Source organism: Hipposideros armiger, unplaced genomic scaffold, assembly GCF_001890085.2.
Source record: "Hipposideros armiger isolate ML-2016 unplaced genomic scaffold, ASM189008v1 scaffold_41, whole genome shotgun sequence".
In the NCBI taxonomy this organism is placed as follows: Eukaryota; Metazoa; Chordata; class Mammalia; order Chiroptera; family Hipposideridae; genus Hipposideros; species Hipposideros armiger.
The window spans coordinates 2,274,540-2,292,155 of record NW_017731391.1 but is presented as its reverse complement, the minus strand read 5'-3'; the positions used below and the strand labels follow the sequence as shown (position 1 = coordinate 2,292,155).

Genomic DNA, 17,616 nt, shown 5'->3' with positions numbered 1-17,616 from the left:
ACACACACACCCGCTCTTTGGCCCAGCATTACTTTTTCGCCCAAGTCACCTCATTTAGGACCCTCTCGTTGCCTGGAAGGGGACACCCAGCCCCGGGGTCCGCCCAGGCAGAAACTAGCCGGTGGAGCCGGCAAAAGAGGAGGCGTAAGGTTGACAAACCGCAATGGGCTCCGGGTGGGTCTCCGTCGGGTGGAGTTTTGATGCTCCTCACCCCCACACCTCGCCCCTGCCTCCCCACTCAACCTCGTCCCCCACACTCCCACAGCCCACACTTTCTCCCCATCACACCCCCACAGGTTCCATCCCTAACTCACCCCTGCCTGCCGCCCAGGGACAGTCCGCCCAGGGACGCTCTGGCAGCAGGAGCACCAGGAGGGCAAGACTTAACCTGGAGCCCGCAGTTCGCACCATCGCGACAAGCAGTCGAGAAGGCGATTCTACGATGGCGAGTGCCGTGGCTGGAGAAAAGAGCTAGAAAAAGTCCCGGGGCCAAGAGCTCCTCCTACCGCCTTGTCTCCGGGCGGCCTGTCGCCCTCCCTACTGGCGAGGAGAGAGAACTACATACAGGAGGCGACGGGCAGAACAGTATTGCTGGGCAAACGGGCCGCCGGAGCAGGGGAGGGTAAGGAGATAGATCACGGGCAAAGTTTCTCCAGCGCCCACCCAAGCCGGACCCCCCCCGTCCCAGGGCATGTCCCACAGACCGCAGGTGATTGGGCAGCTGCGGGCGCCCTCACTTCCCAGCACTTCGAGCCCTGTTCCACGCTGACACCCTCTGCACCACCATCACCACCACTCCCCCCCCCTCCTCCCGCCTCCCTGCACCAGCCTACATCTGGGGATGTGGGAGCCAAAGGCCCTAGCATGGGAGAGGTCAGGACAGGGGATCTTCCCGCAGGGTCTCAACCCACAGTCGCCCACGAACGATCCCTTCTCCCTACACTACTCACATACTTTCCCACACAAATCCTCCATCATCTCCACTGCTCTCCACCCTTGAACTTCCCAGCGCGTTCTGCCAGCAGATCACCTAACCTGCAGCCCCTGGCCCTCACTTCAACCGGCCACATCTCATTTCCCCTCAGGATTCAAGACTCCCCACTCCAGAACCATCATTTGTGGTTCAAATACTCCAGTGCCTCCAACACTTTAACATCTTTGAAATGGCCTTAATCACTTATTCCACCTAGTACCACCTTATCCCTCTTGCCTGACACACGCCAGAAAAAGCCTTTGCTCCTGGCCCACAGAACTTGGAGCAGGAGAGACAGACAGGAAGCACTTATTTTCAAAGTATGACCCTGGGCATGATAGAGAGGAAAGGCACCCTCAACTCTACCCTTGGGTCCAAACCAACGTTTTCTACCTCCTGAGGAGGCAGCAGCATATAAAGATCATAGATTTAGGCAGGAGGCTGCAAACTTTTGCTACAAAGGGTGGATAGTGAATGTTGTGATCTTTGCAGGACACTTAGTGCCTGTCTCTGTGTGCACCACACACCTCCACTTTCCAGTGCAAAAGCAGCCAGACAACATGCAAACAAATGGGGAAACCAATTTGGCCACTGTCCTAGGATGCTAACCCCATATTTAAGGTATACAGGGTGTCCCAGATATGGGTACCTCTGACCCCTAGGAAATCATCTCCCAGGGAGCCTCCTCTGTGTGTTGAAGAACCAGAAACGTGCCCTGTCCTGCCTGTGGCTTCTGGGTGGAGTGAATATGAGAGGATGTGGCTCCCACAGGTGTGGGCCACTGCTCCCCTCCTTTCTGTAGACTGGATTCCTTGGCCCACGGGGGCCTTTGAGACGTTGCATGAAGCCATAGGTGTCACCTGAGGGTTGTGCTGGTGCAACATTTCTGATGTCAAGCTCAGGGCCACTTGCGTCTGCCTCTTATTTATTCCCTGTGACTCTGCTATTTCGATGCCCAAAGAATCATTTCTATCTTATGGCTACTGTGCCTAGGTGACCTAATGGCTCCTATCATGGGGAACTCTGATTTCCTATAACAAGAGGCCTCATCTCTACCAGGCCCCCATACTTTACCAGGAGCCTCTAGAAATGGCGTGGATGTCCCTGCCGCAAGTGGCATGGCCTTGCTTCCCAACACTAGGAGTCTGTGCTGTGATTCTCCAGTAGGAATGCCGTCAAGTCCCCATAGCACCTTGTCCTAGCACAGACGCCTCTAGTACCTTAGTTGTGCTGGGTCCTGTGGCCCAAGAACAAGGTCAAGACACACCATTGTCTATGACTGCTTTCCTGCTACAACAGCAGGGTTGAGTCTTTGCAACAGAGACCTCTTGCCTGCAAAGCCTGAGATATTTAATATATATCCATTTATAGAAAGTCTTTGGACCAGGCTGGCAATGAAATACAGATAGGAAATGGATCTGACTCCTGCATCTTTAGAGAAGTTTAGGGAAGGCCAGAAGGCATCACTACACTTGCTGTCACCTTGAAGGTTCCCTCCCCATTGGAACCTGGCGTCTCCTTCTAGTAATGGGTTCCAGATCTGATGAGTGACTCAGTCCTGGAAACTGGGCAAAGGATCCAGTCTTTAGTTGGAAGGCTGCTTTAGCCTCCTAGTCATTCATTCTTGTGCTTTATCTTTGTTTTTATTATTTAAATCCAGCGGTCTCTGTGTTGGCTGTCCATCCATTTTGCCTCTACGATCACTGTATTCTATGAGCCAAAGGGATAGCTCTCTGTGGGCCAGCGCCTTGGCTGGCATTCCAACCTTTCTGATCAATTCAATAATTGCACTCTGCCTGCTGTGATAGTTGAGCACCTATATCTCAAATGTATTATTTCAGGATTTTTCATCCCCTTTACCACTGGGTACCCATTTCTGAAATACTGTCTCCACCCGCCACCCCAGGCCATCAGAGACAACCATTCCTGAGGTTCTTGATAGTACGGGTACCCTCTCACTATCAGGAGCAACAATTATTTCTCTACCCTTCTAGGCTCTTCTGGCTGGTTTAACAATTAAATTTAATGAAATTAACATGAGACCAATAAAATGAGAAAAAGAATGTTTAATTTGGTACATTTGGGAGCTCATAGATGTATGAGACACTGTGAAGTGAGCAAAGTAGGCAGCATTTATACCTTTTAGACAAAGAGGCAGTAAATTTGTGAACAATTGAGGACAGGGTTTGGGCTTTGCATAGTAAATTAGTAAAGAAGTAAGAAGATTTGTTGATACCGGCTTCTCAGCCCTAACTTCCCTGTCTCTGGTGCTAAGGATGTCTGTCTACCACCTGGTACAGGGCGGGTCCCTTTCACGTGGAAGGTTTCTTCCCTGCTTTCAGGGGGACAAAGGTGGGTCAGGGTGTACTTCTTGCACTACTGTTTTGTAAATAACTTTAATACAAAATAATATGGCAAAGAGGCACATTTTGGTGTGGCCGAATTGAACCCCATCACCCTTTGCATTCATTATAAGTTTGATTAACAAAGAGTCCTCCAGGCCTTCCCATGGAGCACAGTTAGTGAATATTTACTTGTTTTTCTGGCTTTTCATTCTATATCCATTCTGACATATGTATTTCTTGGAGCCTTTTAATCCCTCCCTGTATTGTGTGCCTTGGAAGTTCCTGATATTCTATTCCACGCAGTGTAGCCAATCCCTTTCCTAAAGTCCCAAGACCCATGCTAGCAGCAGGTTAGCACCATCTCCCAGGGCCGTGCTAAAACCATGACACATGTCAACTCTCCCTTCCCCAATGGTTGGTTCTCTCCTCACCCCGCACCCACTGTCATCCCGTTTCCTAAGGAGCAGCCCCGATACACTCTCTATCTTCCCGCAGGACACTGGCTAGTTTCTCAAAATCCTCAACATCTAGTCCTTCTCCCCCATTATCCAGCCTGGCTTGTTCCCTGCATTGGTTATCGGTTGACTCATGCTGGATATTGGCCTGGGGAACAGAGGGCACATATCCAGCGATGTGTGATTTCTTACCAGGCAGAGGCCTCCTGGTCCTCCTCAAGCAAGGGAGGGGCACTAGCTTTCAACTGGTGAAGGGAGGTGCTGGGCAGGGTCAGTCCTTGCTCTGCCAGCCCCGCCATCAGGGGGATTCTCTTGCTGTCACAGAGATGGGGGAGACGTGCTTATGGGGCCTTTCCTTCCAACCCCAACCATCACCTGTGGTTTTCCTTCACAGATGATGCCTCTCTTTGCTACAACTTCACAATCACTCCTGATGGACAACCGTGGTGTGACGTTCAAGGCCAGGTCAATAGAAACGCATCACTTTATTATAACTGTAATCAGGATGGTGAACCTGTCAGTCCTCTGGGAATGAAGATGAATGACACAGAGGCCTAGAAGAAGCGACAGGAACTCTGAAAGACCTGATGGAGGAGCTCAAAAAGAAACTGCTTGACATTAAATCACAGATTTCTACAACCAGCAGTAAGTTTGAAAGGCCGAGGGTAGAATAACAGTTAGTGTGGGGTTAGGGAACGATTGTGTTTATGTAAATATTGGAAGTTGGTCCCACCCAAGAGGCCCAGCAGCCAGGGTGGACACAGAGGACAGAGCAAGACCAGGAGATAGGAGAGGGGCAGAGGGCAGGATACCAGGTAGGGAAGAAGGACATGTCAAAACCCTAGGCTGACCTCTTTCCCATGATGCAGAGGCAGAACCTCTCTCCCTGCAGGGCAGGACCATGTGCCAGTGGGAAGCCAATAGAAGCACCAGTGTGTCCTGGGAGCTTGGCTTTGATGGACATAAATGTCTCCTCGTTGACTCAGAGAACAGAAACTGGACAGTGTTGCATCCTGAAGGCAGACTATTAAAGGAGACATTGCACAGTGACAAGGCTTTGATCAATTTCCTTGCTAGGACCTCAACTACAGACTGTGAGAGGTGCTATAAAAACATTTGGAAGCCCCTGGATAATGTACTGAAAACAGCAAGTAATTGAGCAGAGGGGATGAAGCCCCAGGTCTCCTGACATGATATTGACCTACCCCGTGTGTGTGTGTGTGTGTGTGTGTGTGTGTGTGTGAGAGAGAGAGAGAGTCGGAAAAAGTAATCCATCCACTGTGAGTTCTTCTTGGGAAAGCAATAGTCATGGGCATGTCCTACCATCCTTCCTTTCCCTGCTCACCTCCTGACATGTCTTCCTCACTGCACATACCTTTGGACCACTCACTGTGGATTTCCTGCTGACCCCAAACATGAGGGCATCATTCTGTTTCTAGACCTCTTCTTTGTACTGTTCTCTTTTCTTAGAATCACTTTTCTTTCTCATCTCACCTGGTCTAGTCTGGGAATCCTTCAATACCACCCCTGCTGTCAGCTCCTGAGAGGGCTTCTGTACCTCCTTCCTCCTGTGTCACCTCCTCTTCTGTCACAGCAGCAGTTACTAGATATATTGTAATCCTTGCTTCCCTTATTAGCTGTCCCCAAGGAGACAAGCCCATCTCCTTTCTTTGATCCAACCTCAAGACATGTCCCAATGGCTGCCACCAGTAGAGGGGCAGAAACTGTATTTTAGGATTATGTGGGACCGCAGTAGCTGAGGAGGCGTGTCCTCATGTTGAAAGTCTGTACAAGCCTGTCACTCTTGTGTTTCCATTGCAGCCCCACCAACCATGGCCCCGATGAGAGCCCGATTTACCACGGCTCAAGCCACAGCACAATCCAAGGCCACAACCATCACACCCATTGCCTGGATTCTCCCTCTCTTCCTCACCTGCTCAATCAAAATTGGCATCCTAGCTGAGTCTTTAATAGTAACATGTACTGAGAGCAGAAATGAGTGGGAATGACGGACAGATGGCCTGGAGTGAGGATGGGGAAGGGTGAATTCTCAGCCCAACCCCTGCCCCCTCACTGAACTTCTCATCATGGAAATGAGACAGGAGAATAAGACCTCATAGGGCCTGATAGCAATCACTTGGGCAGCTCAGCCCTGAGTTCTGATATCTCCTCACCATTAGTGCCAATGGAAAGGGAGGGGCCCAAAGCAAGGTTTAAAGCCTGTTGATGATACAGGGGTTTAGGGATTTCAATCCTGAATCAGATTCTCTGTTTGAAAGAGTCTCTTTGGGCCCAGTGTGGGCTGTGTGGGGACACCAGGGACACACACCATAGTCAGTCCTCACATTCAGGTGTGAGCAGCACGGTGGCTCCATGTGATGTGTCCAAAGTAAGGAGACTCATCAGGGTGCTAAGAGGAGAGGATCCAGGGTCTAATCCCAGGAAGAGGGATAGAAGGCCTTTCAGACCCTACTGAAAAGGATAGAGTTCAGGGCTACATTCCCACAGAAAGTGGCTTCGGGGACAGCAGGTAAGGAAGATGGCAAGCAGTAGGGACTGTGCAGGACGAGGTTAGAAGGGAGGCAGTTCTCTGTGCACACCTGGGATTCCTGGCTGAGCCCTGGTGCAATCCCCTCTGCCAGCCTCCTGCAGACTCCAGATCCTGAGCCACTGAGGGGCCCCTGCTTTGAGCAGAGGTGACTGGGGAGATAAGTGGGGATGAGCTGCTGTTGCTCACAGCTGGGCCTGACCAGGAATGGATGAGGCAGGGCTGGGACTGTCATACTGAGAGCTATGTATGCAGCTAGTTAAGAGGCTGGTAGGGAAGGGAAAAGAAGGACATTTATCTGCCACTCACCGCAAGGCTAGAGGTGTCAGGATGCAGACCCTCCTCTCCATCACAGCTCCCACCAGGTCCCTTAGGCCCTCCCATCACTGGGAGAATCAGGACCTGAGTGAGGGGAGTAGATTCGTACATCACTCGCTTTAGTCCTGAGCCCAAAAGGTCTATAGCAGGGACTAGAGCTGACTCTCTATGTGCTAAAGGAAGGTGGAGGTTGAGGTTGCTACAGGCTACTGGTCCAGGTGTCACGGGGCAGGGGTCACAGGTGCAGAGGAATACACAACCTTGGTGAGGACAAGGCTCAAGATGGGAGTAACTGGGGTGCAGTAGCCCCAGGAGAATGGGACCAGGATTTCCTCAGCTACTGGGACCATCACTTGTTTTTTTCTGCAGGTTGACAATGCTACCAGGAAGCCTGTGATAATGTGTCTATCTTAGCGACTGTGCCTTTCAGTTGATGGCCTTTGGATGACTTGCTGTTCATTTTTAGACCATGATGATACAGTACGAGGTCTGATAATTAAGTTCGCAAACTTGCCACCAGGCACTTACATTGGCAGCACTGTCCAAACAGCCCAGTAAGGTTTCATAATCTTCGTGTCTCTGTGTCTCACAACTGTGTTCACATCGATGTGTGGCGGTGTCTTGCTGAGTGGCGTTCATTATTGTCGTCGTGAGAATATCTGAGCTTGAATAAGAGCAATGAACAAACCTTAAATTTCTTGTTAAACTTGGCAAGAGTGGAAGTGAAATCAGGGACATGTCAGTCCAAGTTTATGGGGATGGATAATGCCACCAAGAAAACGGCAGTGTACAAATGGATTAAACGTTTTTCTGAGGGGGGAGAACTCATCACTGATGAAGAGAGGTCAGGGCGGCCAGTAATGAGCAGAACTGATGAAAAAGTTGCAAAATATCATCAAATTGTGCGTCAGAATCATAGGCTGACTGTGAGAAGCATAGCAGATCAAGGAAACATCGATAGAGAAACAGTTACGAAAATCTTAACTGAAAATCTTGGTTTGAGAAAGGTGTGTGCAAAAATGGTTCTGGAGGAGCTCACAGTGAACAAAAGCAAAGGAGAGTCAGAGTTTGCCAAGACCTTTTGGAGAGCCAAGACGATGTTTTGGGCCATGTTATCATTGGTGATGAAACATGGATGTACCAATACGACCCTGAAACAAAGCATCAAAGTGCACAATGGAAGTCAGTCAATTCTCCATGACCAAAAAAGTTCCGTCAGTCTAAATCAAGAGTCAAAGTGATGTTACTAACCTTTTTTTATATCAGAGGGATTATTCATTATGACTTTGTACCAACTGGACAAACAGTTAACCAAGTTTACTATTTGGAAGTGCTGAATAAAGCTGCGTGACAAAGTTAGACGACCTGAACTTTTTGCCAAAAATTCATGGCTCTTGCATCACAACAATGCACCAGCTCACACGGCACTATCGGTGAGGGTGTTTTTAGCCAGTAAACAAATAACTGTATTGGAACACCCTCCCTACTCACCTGATCTGGCCCCAGTGACTTCTTTCTTTACCCAAAGATAAAGGAAATATTGAAAGGAAGACATTTTGATGACATTCAGGACACCAAGGGTAATACGACGACAGCTCTGNTGGAGCTGGGTTGCAGTGAGTCGCCGGTGACGGCGTAGGCTGCAGCCCCTGCTACAGTGGGCTGCCATAAGCTACCGTGTGTGGCCGGTAGCCGGCGTGAGTGGCTGGCAGCTGGCGTGAGCTGCCAAGAGCCACTGTGAGTGGCCATCCAGAGGCCGGCGACCTATCTGCCTCACCCGGGAAGAGCGCAATGATAACACCAACATGGGCCAGTGAGGCGACGTCCTCCACAGCTAGACTGAAGAACAAAACGACAGCAACTTGTCTGTTTGCCTTCCCCAGATTCCACAGCACTGTTCCCTTCCCCGAATTCCCCAATCAAATCTTTTTTTAAAAAAAAAAAAAGAACATTTTGTATCTTCTCCTTTGGTTGTGGCCAATGAAATACATGTCTGCACTAGGACCTTCTTCTTGCAAATAATATTGATGGTGAAACACCGTGTGAGACTGCAGAACCTCAGGGATTCCTCCTATGTCCTTGTCGAAAGTCACCATCTTTTAAACAGACAAAACGATATATGTGATTGTTTCTTTGTGAAATTTTCCACTCTGTAATGCTATTCAGTTTACATATCTATAGTGTAAAATTAATTATTTACAAATTTTGCTTTATGATGCACAGAATTTTTGGTGATCATTATTCTTCCACATCATGAAGTAAATAAAACCAGGGGTTTTGATAAATACCTATGGAAACAGAATTTAAGGACTACTCTTAACGAGCAATAAGTCCATCTCAGTGTTATCCTGATAACTGGATTAAAAAAAAAACATATGGATCAAAATAATGAATTTTTTTCTGAGTTCACCCAGCATATTCCACCCCAGCAATGACTGTTCTGTGACCCCTCCCGCCTGACTCACCTCCTTCAGCAACAAGTAAGTCTTCACAGCACAAACATCTCTACTTCTCAACGTTGTTTAAACCCCTTATGACAAAGGACTAGTATCTAGAATATATAAAGAGCTCCTACAAATAAATGAGAACCTGACAGATTCTCCTGAGATACAGGACAAAGGATGTGAGGAGTTCATGACACTATTGAAATGATTGAAAATCTCTCCAATAATCAAAAGTATGCAAATGAAAAGTATAAGAAATAGTCTTACACATCCATTAGATTNGAGGGCAGTGTCACTCGCCCTCATATGTGGGATCCGAACCGCGGCCTTCCGGGGTCCCAAGCCAGCCCCCAACCATCGCGCCACTCGGCCCGCCCATGATGCTGTCTTATTACCCAATTCTATGGAGTTTGAAGAACTCCAGTGCTGCCAACACCTCCCCATGGGTGAAGTGACCCTAACCCCTTCCTCCACCAAATGGCACTTTGTTCCTCTGAGGACTCACCCCAGCAAAAGCCTCTGCATCTGCCCCTTAGAACCTAGAGTAGGAAGGACAGGAAGCACACTGATTTCTCAAAGTATGACACTGACCTTGACGGCAAGGAAGGTCACTCTCACTCCACCCTTTGGTCTCAAGCCCATATTTTCCACCTGCTGAGGAGGCAGCAGCATGTAATGGTCATTCATTACATTCAGTAGGTCATTCAGTAGCAAAGGGCAGGCAGATAGTGAATGTTGTGATCTTTGCAGGCCACTTAAGTGCCTGTTGCTGTATGCACTACACACCTCCACCTTTGTGGGGCAGAAGCAGCCAGACAACATGCAAATGAATGGGGGACCAGACTTATTATACTTTCCTGTACTGCTGACCCCAGATTTAGGGTATACAGGGTGTCCCAGATATGGGTGCCCCCTAGGAAATCATCTCCCAGGGAGCCTCCTCTGTGTTGAAGAGCCAGAAACGTGCCCTGTCCTGCCTGTGGCTTTGGGTGGAGAGAATGTGAGAGGATGTGGGTCCCACAGGTGTGGGCCACTGCCTCCCTACTTTCTGTAGGCTGAATTCCTTAGACCAGGGGGACCTTTGGACACTGCATGAAGCCATAGGTGTGACCTGAGGGTTGTGCTGGTGCGACATATTTGGTGTGAAGATCAGGGCCACCAACTTCTGTATTGTGTTTGTTCCCTGTGACCCTGCTCATTTCAGTGCCTCAAAAATCACTTTTTTCTCATGACCACTGGGCCTATGTGGCCTGATGATGCTCATGTCGGCACTCTGATGCCTCTTAGCCAGAGGCTTCATCTCTACCAGGCCCTAGTACTTTACCAAGAGGCTCTTTCAATGGTGTGGATGTCTCTTTCGCAAGGGGCATGATCTTGCTTCTGACCCTATGGGGTCTGTGATATGATTCTCCAATTAAGATGCCATGAAGTCCACATAGCACCTTTTGCTACCATAGATACCGCTAGTATTATAGATTCTGCATGGTCATAAGGTGCTAGCGGCAGGTCTAGCTATACTCATTCATTCACGTATCATCTATGGCTTCTTTCCTGCTACAACAGCAGAGGTGAACAGTTGCAGAGACCTATGGTCTGCGGACCCTAAAACATTTAATAGCTAGTCTTTTACAGAAAGTCTTCAGACCACTGTTATTAAATGGCTATAGGATAGGTATCATGCCCCTGCATCCTTTAGGCTTTTAAGGTTTGCACTCATGTCTGTCATTTTATCTGGGATAAAATACTGTTTTAACACTCTATTTACAGAAAGGGAAGACAGTTTGAGAAGATTGTACTTAAATTTCCCTACTATGGTAGCCCTCAGTCCACAAGCTATTCATTAACTACAAAGATTTTCTATTCCTGTTACAAACCTGGGGAATATNGAGTTCGTCGATGGACGTTGCGGGGCGAGAGGGGCGTTAAGACCCGCACGGGGACTGGGTGCCCATCCGGGTTAGGGAAGCTTCAGTCGGGGTTGCAGTGCTCCCCGGCTTCAGTCCGCTCCGCGGGCTCGTTTTCGTCTCGGCGGCCCAGCAGGCGCCGGTTGTCCCCACCACAGGGAAAGAGGGGGTCTGAAAGGAGGCCACACAGGCGAAAAAGGAATGTTTTCAGGTGGGATGGGAGGCAGCTAGTGCGCGGCGGGAAATTCTGCGAGAGAACCAACTGTCCATATCGTGCACTTCTGGGAAGGTGGGAGCCTCAGCCCCGGGATCCCGGGAGTCAGGACAGGGGCATTTCCGCATGATCACGACCCAAATAACTACATGCCCCCAGCTCTGCTCACCCAGATTTGCCACACAAACTCCATCATGCCCACTGCGCTCTGCCCTTGAAATTCCCAGCGCGCTCTGTCAGGTGATTCACCACTGCTGCGGCCCTAGCGCTAACCACAAAGCCTTCACTTCCCCTCCTGCGTCACTGCTCCTCCATCCAGCTCAGCAAACTCTTTCACTGTCCATTTCACCCTCTTTCCATGAACTCCGTGTCTGCAGCAATTTCACATATCTCAGTGGCCCTAACCTCTTCCTTCACCAAGTGGCACCTTATCCTCCTGCCCTGAGGACACACCCAGTAAAAGCCTCCAAACCTGCCCCACAGAACCCAGAGTACGAGGGACAGGAAGCACAGTTTCCCAAAATATGACCCAGGGAATGACGGTAAATTGGGGCACTCTGAGTCTACTCTTTGGTCCCAACCATATTTTCCACATCCTGGAGAGACATCACTATGTAAAGGTTATAGATTTAGACAGGAGTTGGCAAACTTTTTCTATAAAGGGTAAATTGTAGATTTCTTTGTCTTACAGACCTCATAGTATCTGTCTCTGCATGCACTACACACCTCCATGTTTGTGATGCAAAACCAGCCAAAGACAACATGCAAAAGAATGGGAACTAGATTTGGCCACTGTCCTGGTGTGCTGACCCCAGATTTAGGGTATACAAGGTGTCCCAGATATGGGTGCCCCCGCCCCCTAGGGAATTATCTTTCAGGGAGCCTACTCTGTGTGTTGAAGACCAAGAAACGTGNCTCCACAACTAGATTGAAGAACAAAACGACAGCAACTTGTCTGTTCCCCTTTCCCCAATTCCCCAGCACCGTTCCCATCCCCCCAATTCCCCAATTTAAAAAAAAATCTTTAAAAAAAAAAAAAAAGATGACCACTGTGTGGATCTATGGACCACTAATATCTCTGTGAGCGGGACCTGGGACAGGTGTCTTTTTATTACCTAGCCCACTTCCAGCACCCCTTCAAGAAAAGGGGGTTCAGGATGATGCTTCTGATCCCCAGGTTGATGACAACTCACACACTAGGTCCCGTATGAACAACTGGCTGGTTTCGGCTTCCCCATGTACACTTACCCGAGTCAATGGCCACGTGGCTCTTTGGGGAAGGCCAGAAGGAATCACTGCACTTGCTGTCATCTTGGAGGGTCCCTCCTCACTGGAACCTGGTGTCTCCTTGTAGTAATGGGTTTCAGGTCTGAGAAGTGACGCAGTTCTGGAAACTGGGCAAAGGATCCAGTCTTTTGTTGGGAGGATGCTTTAGCCTCCTAATCATTTACCTTGTGTTTGTCTTTGGTTTTATCACTTATCTCAAGCAGGTAGTCCAGGTTGGTGTCCATCCCTTTTGCCTCAATGATCACCCTGGTCTATGAGCCATAGTTATAGCTGCCTGTGGTTGAGGCCCTGGCTGGATTTCTGACCTTCCTAATCATTTTGATCATCATATGTACTTTGCTCCTGACATACAACATTTCCACCTGACATCCATTATTTTGACATTTTCCATCCCCATTAGTACTAGAAGACAGTTTAGGGGACACTGACTCCTACCACCATCCTGACCTTCAGCAAAGGTCATCATTGTGCCTTTTGAGAGCTCTGGTGCTCTTCTCACCCATGCTTTGCTCATAGGCTTGATAAACAAGTGTTTATCTTCAGGCTTTCCCATGGAGCATGGTTGACTGGACACTTTTCCGCCTGTTCATATTATAGGCATATTTACTTCTCTGAGCCATTTGGTCCCTTCCTTTCCTACTTCCTCAAAGTTCTGCCTTTTGTATTTTATGAAGTGTAGCCATGCTTTTTTCCAAGCTTGCAAGACCCATCCTAGTAGCAGGTTAGCATCACGTCCCAGGGCCGTGCCAAATCCCGTGACCCATGATTGTCAACGCTGCCTTCTCCAACTTGGGGATCTATCCATGTCCTCACTGCCCACCCCCCTGCATTATACAGCTTCCCCAGGAGGAGCCCCCTACATGCTCTGCATCTCCCTGCAGGACACTAGGCTCATTTTTTACAATCCTCTGGCTTCTGGACCTTCTCCACAGCCACCTGGCAAGTCCCTACAGTGGTTATGGGCTGACTAATGCTGGGTATTGGCCTGGTGGACAGAGGGACATATCTGGGGATGTATGGTTTCTTGCCAGAGAGAACCTCCTGGTTCTCCTGAAGCAAGGAGTGGGCACTAGCCTTCAATTGGTGAAGGGAGGGGCTGGTTAGGGACAGTCCTTACTCTGCCTGCCCTGCCATCAGGAGGGGTCTCTTGCTGACATAGAGATCATGGAGGGGATGGCATGGGTCCTTTCTTCCAACCCCAACCCTCACCTCTGTTTTCCTTCACAGATGCTCACTCTCTTCACTATGATTTCAGCATCGCTGCTAATGGACAGTCATGGTGTAAGGTTCAAGGCCAGGTGGATGAAAAGAATTTTCTTTTTTATGACTGTGGCAGCAATAAGGTTATATGTATGAATCTCCTGAGAGAGGAGGTAAATGCCACAAGTGTCTGGAAAGAACAGACTGATGCACTGTGTCACGTGGGGGACTTGCTCAAACAGCAACTGCTTGACATTAAAGTGGAGAAATACGCAGACAGTGGTAAGTTAGAAATGTCCAAATGCAGGAGAGGGCAGATTGTGGGGTTGGCTGCATGGGTTGTGTTCATGTGCAAGAGAAAAGTGGGTGTTGGTCCTTCCCAAGTAACCTAGCAGAAAAGTCAGGGAGACCAGGTCCACATTAGAAGAGTCTAAAGGAGGTAGACACGAGGTGGGGGCAAAGGACCTGTCAAGACCAGAGGCTGACCTCTTTTCCATGGGGCTGTGGGGTAGTTCTTCTCACCCTGCAGGTCAAGATGATGTGTCAATGTAAAGCCAATGGACGTGCCAGTGCATCCTGGGAGTTCCGCTCTCATGGACAGAGATTCCTTCTCTTTGACTCGGAGAACGGAAAGTATACAGTGGATCACCCTGGAGCCAAACAGATAAAAGAGAAGTGGGAGCATGACAAGGAGTTAACCAGATCCTTCACAATGATCTCGATGGGAGACTGCGGGAAATGGCTTCAATTCTTGGTGCCCTGGAAGAAACTGGTAGACACAGCAGGTAACAGAGAAGGCAGGGATGAAGTGGTAGTTCTCTTGAGATGAGATCGATCTACCCTTGTGTGAGTGTGTTGAGTGTGTATGTGTATGGTTTGAAACAGTGATCCATTCTCAGTGAGTTCTTTCTGGGAGAATAAGGGTGAAAGGTGTGTTCTGCCATCCTTCCTTTCCCTTCCACCTCGTGACATCTCTTCCTCATTTCACATATCTTTCGTCATTCACGGTGGATTTCTTGCTGACCCCAAACATGAGGGCATCATTCTGTTTCCAGAACTTTGTCTTGTACTGTTCTCTCTTCTTAGCATCACTTTTCTTTTTTGTCTCACGTGATCTATTTCTGGAAATCCTTCAATTCCACCTCAACTGTCAGCTCCTGAGAGGGCTTCTCTACTTCCTTCCTCACATGTCACCTCCTCTTCTGTCACAGCAGCAGTGACAGGTCATGTTGTTACCCTTGTTCCCCATCAGCTGTAGGAGCCCCTGTAGGACAGGGTACATCCCTTCCTCTCTTCCTACCTCAGGTTCTTTCATAGCAGCTGCCATTTAGAAGGTTAGAAACTGTCTGCTTGTAGGATTACCTGAGGCAGCAGGAGCTGAGGAGGTGTCTCCCCACTTTGGTGTCTGGACAAAGACTGTCATGCTTGTGTTTCTTTGCAGCCCCAACAACAACGGTCCCAAACAGAGCCCCACCAACCAATTTCACAGCCACAGCACAATCCAAGGCCTCGACCATCACGCCCACTGCCTGGATCCTCCCTCTCTTCCTCACCTGCTCAATCAAAATTGGCATCCTAGCTGAGTCTTTAATAGTAACAGGTACTGAGGGCTGAACTGAGTGGGAATGACGGACAGATGGCCTGGAGTGAGGATGGGGGAGGGTGAATTCTCAGCCCGACCCCTGCCCCCTCACTGAACTTCTCATCATGGAAATGAGACAGGAGAATAAGACCTCATAGGGCCTGATAGGAATCACTTGGGCAGCTCAGCCCTGAGTTCTGATATCTCCTCACCGTTAGTGCCAATGGAATGGGAGGGGGCCCACACTAAGGATTAAGGTCTTTAGCCATTTCAGTCCTGACTCAGATTCTCTGTTTGGGAGAGTCTGGGCCCAGTATGGGCTGTGTGGGGACAGCAGGGACACACAGCATGGGCAGCCATCACCTTCAAATGAGAGCAGCATGGTGGCTCCATGGAATGTGCCCAGGGTAAAGGGGCTCATCCAGGATCCTAAGAGGAGAGGGGACAGGGTCTCATCCCAGGTAAAGGAGTAGAAGGACTTGTAGACTCAACTCAAATGGGTAGAGTTCAGGGCTGCGTCCCCACAGAAAGTGGCTTTGAGATGGCCATTAAGGAAGATGGCAAACAGTAGGGACTGTGCAGGACGAGGTTAGAAGGGAGGCAGTTCTCTGTGCACACCTGGGATTCCTGGCTGAGCCCTGGTGCAATCCCCTCTGCCAGCCTCCTGCAGACTCCAGATCCTGAGCCACTGAGGGGCCCCTGCTTTGAGCAGAGGTGANTATAGAGTGGATCATTCTGGAGGCAAACAGATGAAAGAGAAGTGGGAGGATGACGAGAACTTGACAATGTTCTTGAAGAGTTTCCCAGTGGGAGAGTTCAAAGGATGGAATGGTACATTCTTCAAGTACTGGAATAAAAAGCCGCAGCCACCAGGTAAGAGAGCAAAGAAGGATGACATAGTAGTTCCCCTGAGATGAGACTGAACTACCTGTTTGCGTGTGTGCGTGTGTGTGTGTGTGTGTGTGTGTGTGTGTGTGTGTGTGTGTGTTAGAAAAAGTGATTCATCCATGTTGAGTTCTTCTTGGGAGAACAATAGCCATAGGTATGTCCTACCATCCTTCCTTTCTCTCCTCACTTCCTGACATCTCTTCCTTACTGCACGTGACTTTGGACCACTCACCGTGGATTTCTTACTGGCCCCAAACATGAGGGCATCATTCTGTTTCTAGACCTTTTCTTTGTACTATTCTCTTTTCTTAGAATCACTTTTCTTTTTCATCTGGTCTATTTCTGGACATCCTTCAATACCACCTCTACTGTCAGCTCCTGAGAGGGCTTCTCTACCTCCTATCTCATGTGTCACCTCCTCTTCTGTCACAGCGGCAGTGACTCATCATATTCTAACTTCCCCCATTAGCTGTATGAACACCAGGGGTACAGGCCCCATCTCCTCTCTTCCTTCCAAGCCTTGAATCTGTCATGGTGGCGGCCACATGTGGAGGGGCAGAAAACATCTGCATGGCAGGATTACCTGGGGCAGCAAGTGCTGAGGAGGCGTCTCCTCAGATTTGAGGTCTGGACAAGAGCTTTCACACTTGTGTTTCCATTGCAGCTCCACCAACCACGGTCCCAGCCACAATCCCAACTAAGGCCACGACCACCGCGCTCATCAGCTTTTTTTCCCTTGTCTTCCTTGTCTTGATCACAGTTGGAATCTGGAAATGTCGCAATTACAGGTACTGAGGGCAGAATTGAGTGGAAATGAGGGGCAGATGGCCTGGAGTGAGGACAGAGAAGGGTAAATTTCCAGCCTGATCCCTAGGTCCTCACTTAACCTCTCATCGTGGAAATCAGACGGGAGAATAAGACCTTGTATCGCCTGATAGCAGTCCCTTGGGCAGCTCAGCTTCTAGTGCTGATATCTCCTCACTATTAGTGCCAGTGGGAAAGGGAGTAGCGTAAACCCAAGTTTAAAGTCTTTCATCAAAAAGCGGTTTATAGATTTTAGTCTTGATGCAGAGGTTCTTTTGGGAGAGTTTGCTTGGGCCCGGTATGAGCTATGTGGGGACAGTAGGGACACATACCATGGACAGTGCTCATATTCAGGCATGAGCCCCAGGTGTTGTGTCCAAGGTAAGGGGTCCCATCAGGGGGCTAAGAGGAGAGGGGCCAGGGTCTAATCCCAGGAAGAGGGTGGAAGGCCTTTCAGACCCCACGCAAAAGCCTGCAGTTCAGGGCTGCATTCCTACAGAAAATGGCTTTGGGATGGCCAATTAGGCCGTGCACACCTTCGATTCCTGGCCGAGTCCTGGTGTGATCCCCTGGCAGCCAGCCTCCTGTAGACTCCAGATCCTGAGCCACTGAGCAACCCCTGCCTTGAGCAGAGGGGACTGGGCAGACAGGTGG

At 49.2% G+C, this 17,616-nt stretch overlaps 1 protein-coding gene and 1 long non-coding RNA gene across 3 annotated transcripts in view; one reads left to right on the top strand and one right to left on the bottom strand.

Annotated features, from left to right (window-relative positions):
* LOC109380890 (NKG2D ligand 3-like) overlaps positions 1 to 15,454 on the top strand; it is a 17,841-nt gene extending 2,387 nt beyond the window's left edge. Inside the window, exons 2-4 of the mRNA XM_019638956.1 lie at positions 13,716 to 13,970; positions 14,201 to 14,473; positions 15,130 to 15,454. Coding sequence (XP_019494501.1) covers positions 13,716 to 13,970; positions 14,201 to 14,473; positions 15,130 to 15,302 — 701 coding nt within the window. The 3' untranslated portion in view covers positions 15,303 to 15,454. The remainder of the gene's footprint in view (positions 1 to 13,715; positions 13,971 to 14,200; positions 14,474 to 15,129) is intronic.
* Positions 5,748 to 17,616, bottom strand: part of LOC109380891 (uncharacterized) — a 30,572-nt gene continuing 18,703 nt past the window's right edge. Inside the window, exons 3-4 of one of the 2 annotated variants that reach the window (XR_002123578.1) lie at positions 7,168 to 7,303; positions 5,748 to 6,723 (exon numbers count right to left, since the gene is read on the bottom strand). This is a non-coding gene — a long non-coding RNA (uncharacterized LOC109380891). The remainder of the gene's footprint in view (positions 6,724 to 7,167; positions 7,304 to 17,616) is intronic. The other variant, XR_002123576.1, reaches the window with a different exon arrangement.